The sequence below is a fragment of the Panthera tigris genome, chromosome E1 (genome assembly GCF_018350195.1).
Source record: "Panthera tigris isolate Pti1 chromosome E1, P.tigris_Pti1_mat1.1, whole genome shotgun sequence".
Lineage (NCBI taxonomy): Eukaryota > Metazoa > Chordata > Mammalia > Carnivora > Felidae > Panthera > Panthera tigris.
In genome coordinates, this window is record NC_056673.1 from 54,657,762 (window position 1) to 54,664,283 (window position 6,522).

The window sequence follows — 6,522 nt, forward strand, 5'->3', positions numbered from 1 at the left end:
TATACACACATACATACATACACACACATACACACACATGCATGCACACACATACACACACTCACACATACACACATATATACCAACACATATACATACATACATAAACACATATGCATACACACACATATACACAATTACACACACAATCTTACTTGTAAACTAGCAATGAGGATGTAGAAAATGAAAGGAAAAGTACAGTGTTGTTCACGAGTGCTCAAAAAGAAGACAAAATACCCAGGTATAAATCTAACAGAACACATGCAACATCCAGATACTTAAATTTACAAAACACTGGTGATAGAAGCCAAGGAATATTTAACTAAATTGCAAGAGATACCATGTTTATGGACTGGAAGACTCAACATAGTAAAGATGTCAATGTTCCCAGTATTGATCTATAAGTTTAATACGATTCCGATCATACACAAGTTTACTTGAAAATTTATCTGGAAAGTGAAGAAACAAGAATGCTTGAAATAACTTTGGAACAGAATAAAGTACATCATAAGCTTCTTTCTTGCCCATCATTGTGCTTCCTACACCGCCCTGTGTTTTATTAATAAGGTCTGGATGTGCCTCCCTGGCTGAATTTCTCCTTCAGCGGAGTCCTGGGCCAGTCCCAGCTCTCCTCCAATGGCCCTGCCCTTGTGGGAGCCACGCCAGGGTTCAGGTTCTGAGTGTGGCGGCCCTGCCTGCAAACTCAGTGCTCCGGAGTTTGGAGTGTTTTCTGGAAACTGGCATCACTAGCCCAGGGAAGGCTTGGGCTTGGTGGAGACGAGAGGGCTGCTCCACACACAAGGAGTTGAGTGAAGATGGTGACACGTGCTTATAACAGACTGCGCGCCTCGCTGCAAACTTCAGGGAGGGAGCCGTTGACAAGCATTCAAACCCAACAGAGCCCTTGCCAGGGCTGGTGTGCTCCGTGGTGGCTGTGGCATCATGTCAACCTGATGTGGGGAGGTACTCCTCACCTCTGTGTCCTTGTCTTTAGAAAACTGTCTGCTTCTCCTATGGAAAGCACCAACTGTTGACAGGTGGCTTCAGCCACACTTCTGCTACAGTGGACTGTCCACCAGCCCTGTGTGCAGGAGGCCCACAAGGGTGGAGAATTCTGGGAGTGATATTGGGGGCACCCACTGCAGCTCCAACCAGCTCCAGGGCTTTAACCGAAAGCTCTTCAGTCATGGCCGGCCCAGGCAGAGATGTTTGAGCACAGCGTACATTCCCTGATCACAGGGACACAAGTGAGGTTGAAGCCCTGTTGAGCCCGAAGACTGAGACTATGCGGGGTAAGTCCTCAGGGAGCCTCCTGGCTACAGGGAGGAGGTGGTTATTACCCTGGGAGACACTGAGCTGAGGAGCTTTTGTGGCAATGAAAAGAGTAAAGGGCTGGACTTTCCAGTAACCTCTAGAGAATTCTTGCCCTTGAGAGGTAGGCATAAGAGCAAGGGGCCAAGGAATCTGGGATAGAGAGAGGAGGACCCCAAACACTGGCCCAGGAGACTCATCCTTCCTGCACCTGAGCACTTGCAACAAGTGTCATCCAAGACCCAGGATTCTCCCTTGAGATACAGGAACAATATCTCCAGAAGACTTAGGTGCCTCCAGAATCCAGGCACTGCTGCCCCCCTGCCCTGGAGTCCAGAGTCTGAAGGTCTCTTCTATCTGGTCTGAAAGGCTGTATTCCTGGACAGGGCTTTCCTGGGGACGGTGCACTACGTGATGGCTTCTCTTTGTCAGGCTGACTTCCTCCAGGGCCCTTCAGAGGCCTGTTCACCCAGAGGACAGCACCCACCAATGTCAAGAACAAGGGCAGCTTCAGGAAGACCAGGAGCAGCAAGTGGACACTGCTGGACGAGGACCTGTCCGGGGAAATAGGGACAGAAAGTGAGCTGCCTCCTCAAGGGACTGGGGCCAGGACCCTTCTCTCCCCACCTGTCCCTGCAACCTGAGCCCAAATCACTTAGGATCAAACCTGGAAAGGACACGTGTCAGGGCAGCACTTCTCTGGGCCCCCTCCCCTTCCTTGATCATGAAAGCCACCCTCACCCTCACTTTAAAGTCCTGATCCTTGTCCTCTGTCCTGCAGGACCTGACAGAAACATCATGGCCTTTTCTGGGTATCTTTGGGAGGAGAAAAACAGCCTGGAGCCAGTCCATCTCCCTGCTCTGGCCCCCACAAGCGGCTCCTGGTATAGGATCTCTGATACAGCCAAGACCTCTGGAGGCAAGCCCGGGTTGGGAGGACAGAACCAGAACCTGGAGTCCAGAACCAGGTGGAGAAGTAGAGGGGGTGGGGTGGGGTGGGAGAGGCTGCACATCCACCTGAACCAGCCTCCTGGTCCCCTGTAGCTGCCCCATGTGGGAGAGGGTTCACAGAACAAGTGGTATTTTCCGTGAGGAATCCCCATGCAGCCATGGAGAATGTAAAAATCAGGACCAGAACTGGAAGAAAACCCAGCAGCAGTGAGGTAAAAAGAGCATGGTGTGTTGTCAGCCCCCACCCAAAGGTCCCATAAAGCTTCTGAACCCCTTCTGTGATTTGTAGGTTGTGATCCCTTACCCCGAGCAGTGGATCAACACTTCCTCAGCACTGAAGTTCTGCTTGGTACTCAGCCCCGGAAAGATGTCAGATGCAGCTTGACATGTGGTCTCCTCTGCGGTTTTACGTGGTGCTAGAGACAAGTCACACATCAGGTGCCGCCCTCTCCCTAGCCATGCATGAAGTGCCCATTTGGACCCAATGTTGCACACCATCACCCACTCACAAAAGGGACTCTGAAGCTAGACCCAGGCCACCTCCTGGATGGAGTGAGCCCCTCAGGGACCAAGTGAGACTTTTTCAGAACTGGTCATAAAAGCCATCTCTAGTAAGTGCCAGGTCTTTCTTTCCATCCCAAGTCTGACTCTGCCTGGGGTGACAGCAGGGGTCTCTCAGGGGCTTCCGCAGCTGACGAGGAGCCCCATAGGGAGGAGGGACAGGGATGAGTCTAAATAGATGGAGTCAGGTCAATAGAAAGTGAGTACAGGGGCAGACTCCATCAGGTGCAGCAGGAGCACAAAGGAGGACATGGACCTCAGCTACTTTCCAGGCAGACAAAGGAAAGACATGAGGGATGGTGACGCCTAGCGGAGGCCGCAGGGATTACAAGATAGTTTTAGGACTCGAGCCTGTTTCCAGGTTGAGGTAAAGAGTGTGGATAATCGATGGAAGAAGGATACAGATGCGCAAAGAGAGAATTTGGCTCAAGGGAATGGAGAGGCAAGGAGCTACAGGGTGAGAAGCCAGCTTCAGGATGACCGTTATTGAACAGAAGGAAACTTCCTTCCACCTAGAAGGGAAAGAGGGAAGAATGAGTTAAGCAGCACAGAAGTGTGTAAGCGCAGAAGAAAAGAAATTGAGAGAGTTCACGTCTGGTATCCCGTACTCCCTTAGTAAGGTAGAAGAACAGGAGGGTCATATTAGAAACCATGAATTTGTATTGACACCCATAGGTGCCTTCTGTGACTATTCTTCAGCAGTACTGGAGCAAATAGATTTTAGGTAGGGGATCAATTTGCCCTAGCTTGCCTGGGACTTTTCCAGTTGTAGCACTGAAAGTCCTGCATCCCAAGGAACTTGCCAGTCCTGGGCAACCCCCAATGGTTGCTCACCCTAATTTTAAGATGGATCCAGGGATGAAGTTTTCGAGAAGTAGGTAGGGAAGTGGTGTACAAGAGTGGAGGGTACTGGTGAGAGAAGAAAATGTAGTCTTCCATGAGGGTTGAGGAAGGAAGTGAGATCAGGGCAGGAGCAGGATGGGTAATAAATGGGGAGAGAATGGAGAGAGGCATCAAAGGATTGGAGGCATATGTGAGGTTGAGAATAGATAGGGCCAGTGGGGGTGAGGGTGTGGGAAAGCTGATACACAGAAAGCTGTCCAAAAGTACAATGTCTGAGTGTAGGGTTCTGAACATGGACCAGTTTGGGGTGACAGCAAGCTGTGCAACGTTGCCATGGAGTGGAATTCTGGAAAGTGGAAATGTGGGCCACTGCAGTCAAGAAGGTCACGGAACCCAAGAAAAGGATGTTGGACTAGTTATTCATTAAAAACTCCCAAGACAATGGCAGGGATTAGGGAGTAAACTAGAAGCTAATGGAAGGCCATGCAAAGGAGAGGTAGAGGGGTGTGGCCATGTGACAAAAATGTTAAAGGAGGCAGATAGGACAGTAATAGGTTGGAAGCTGTAATGAAGGGGTGGGAGAATTTGGACACAGCTTCACAGCCCTATAGCACATCGAGGTAGGAGAAGGAGCAGCTTCCACTCAAGAAGCTTATTTTTTGAAATGAGAGGAGTGAGGTTAATTTCAGGACAGTATAGTAGAGGGAATGTTCTGTGAGCAAGCTGAAGATGTATATACAAAGAGCTTATTTCCTTTAGTGCAGGTTTCCAAAGGGCATGTGGAAATAGTCTTGGTCCAGCAGGGAGGGGCCTCCCAGGCAATGGAGTGAGAGAGTGAGGGCACCTTGGGCTACTCACCCCCACCCATGCCAAGGCTAAAGGGTCAGTCACCTCTCTCTCTGCCCTCATCATAGGCTCTTCCCAACACCACTGGGACTAAGGACTAGACAAGGCCTAAAGACACTCTTCAGTATGGCACCCATCCTCATCCCCATGTTCAGTCATGTCCCATAAGCTCCGCTGATGGAGTGAGAAGATCTCTTACCTGGGGAAACAGACACCTTAACCTGGACTGAAGTGCCAGATGACCAGAAGCCCAGGTACCATGTTTTCCGAACTCTACACCAGTAGGATCCAGCATCGTCTGCAGTGAGGTTCTCCATGGTCACGATGAAGGTAAGGCGATCAGCATGGTCTCTGATAGACAGGCGACCATTCTTTTCTTTTGCTTCTCCCTGGGTCTCCACAATATTGTCACATGTGCCCTCATTCTGCCCTCGGCACCAGTATTTTTTATAACTCTGGTACTCTTCCTCATACTGACACTGCACACTCAGAGAGCCACCCAAGGTGCCTGTCACAGAGCTGGGGCCCGTCAGGGACAAAGAGCCTGGAAAACACAAGCCATGTCCCAGGACTCTATCTCAATGGGTCCCCTCAGTAGCTGTATGCCTGAAGCCCAAGGGGAAACTTGCCAAGGAGGTATAGGTGGTTCCAGGCTCAGGTATGGGGACCTGGAGGGACATCTGAACTTAGGACCTAAGCCAGAGGGTTTGGAGACTACAGCCAGAAAGATAAGTAGAGACCTGTGCTCTATAAGCCCAGAAACACTGAGTAACCACATAGGGATGCCAGCCCTTGGGGACAGGGAGAATTGGAACAAAGCTAGTTCTCAGCAGAGTGAGCTGACTGTCTTGCCCTATCCTTAGACTGGCAGCCTTTGCCAGACGTGAAATTCAGTCACACACAAAAATATCTCCCTTTGGAGAGAGGCTCTGCATTCTAGGTTTTCTGCAATTCAAACTTGTTCTGCAAGAGTACAACTTCTTGTTTACTCTGCTCTCCACATGTTCTCAAGAGAGGAAAAGTAAACCCCTGGCTCTCATCCAGACTACACTTGAGGGAGGAGTGACGCATTGCTGAGAAGGGCTCAGTCCCAAGGAGACCCTATTAGGCTTCTCGACAGAGGTTTGGGGCATGAGCTGACTCCTTCCCATTGACCCCCCATCACAGTACCCGGAGCCTCACCATCTTTCTTTACAACTTTCTCCCCTTCCTCTCTCAGGCTAGCCATACAACTCTTTGGGGTGCCCTCTATAAAAATGTAAAGTGGTCACACATTTCCAAACGGTGTTTATAACCTCAGTGTGTGGTGGGTGGGAGAAAGTAGGGACAAGCAGGAAGGAGCTGAGCCAGGAGCTGGGATGGAAAAAAAAGAACCAAAATTCATAAGTGACTCCAAAGTTTCAACCTGGACCCAGGAGGAATCCTAGGGTCAACCCACGTGCATCTGGAGAGGTCAGCCAGTCCACATGAAGGAGTGGGAAGAGGTTTCCAGTCCAGTTTAATTGCACCCAGGCTAGGGCACTTAGACAATTATATCAGATTTAAGCAAGCAGACCGTGATAGGCCGGTAAACTGACTCTGGGTAAGGAGCAAGGCGGGGTGAGGGGAGTCGAGGAGTAGCCATGGTTTATACTGTTTGCCAATTTCTGTGGTGTAAATGCTCTCACCACGACTGATTTCAGGCCAACAACATGCTGTCACTGGACACGGGGTTGGGAAGATAAGCCCATAATCAGTTCTTATGAGCCGATGCAAGCTGGCTTCAGCCACTACTGCTTTGGATGCCCATTTCATTAATTGCGGTAACTCAGAAAACATCTATTATCATCGTCACCCTCATTCAAGGCATTTTGAGCACCTCCCACGTGTAATGAGATGCATCTCTTTTAAAAGTCTTTCTGAGTCTAAGATCTCGGTTATGAGGGCTCTGGGGGGCCTTGAAGATCATCCTGTCTACTCTACCGTGTTACTGAAAAGAAAATTATGTTTTGGCCAGTTGCACCCAGCTGG

General features: G+C 49.8%; 2 protein-coding genes across 4 annotated transcripts in view; both read right to left on the reverse strand.

Annotated features, from left to right (window-relative positions):
- Window positions 1-391: 391 nt before the first annotated feature.
- LOC102962853 (CMRF35-like molecule 2) lies at window positions 392-5,087 on the reverse strand. The gene is made up of 3 exons (XM_015541659.2): window positions 4,712-5,087; window positions 2,567-2,678; window positions 392-1,865 (listed from the first exon to the last, which is right to left on the reverse strand). The coding sequence occupies exons 1-3, from the start codon at window positions 4,827-4,829 to the stop codon at window positions 1,598-1,600; spliced, it is 498 nt and encodes a 165-aa protein (XP_015397145.2). The 5' UTR covers window positions 4,830-5,087; the 3' UTR covers window positions 392-1,597.
- Window positions 5,088-5,625: 538 nt separating this feature from the next.
- The window catches only part of LOC102963787 (CMRF35-like molecule 1), a 101,833-nt gene continuing 100,936 nt past the window's right edge, over window positions 5,626-6,522 (reverse strand). For all 3 annotated transcript variants that reach the window (XM_042965498.1, XM_007091227.2, XM_042965497.1), the window contains one exon: window positions 5,626-5,865. The gene's annotated coding sequence lies outside the window, so the exon portion shown is untranslated. The remainder of the gene's footprint in view (window positions 5,866-6,522) is intronic.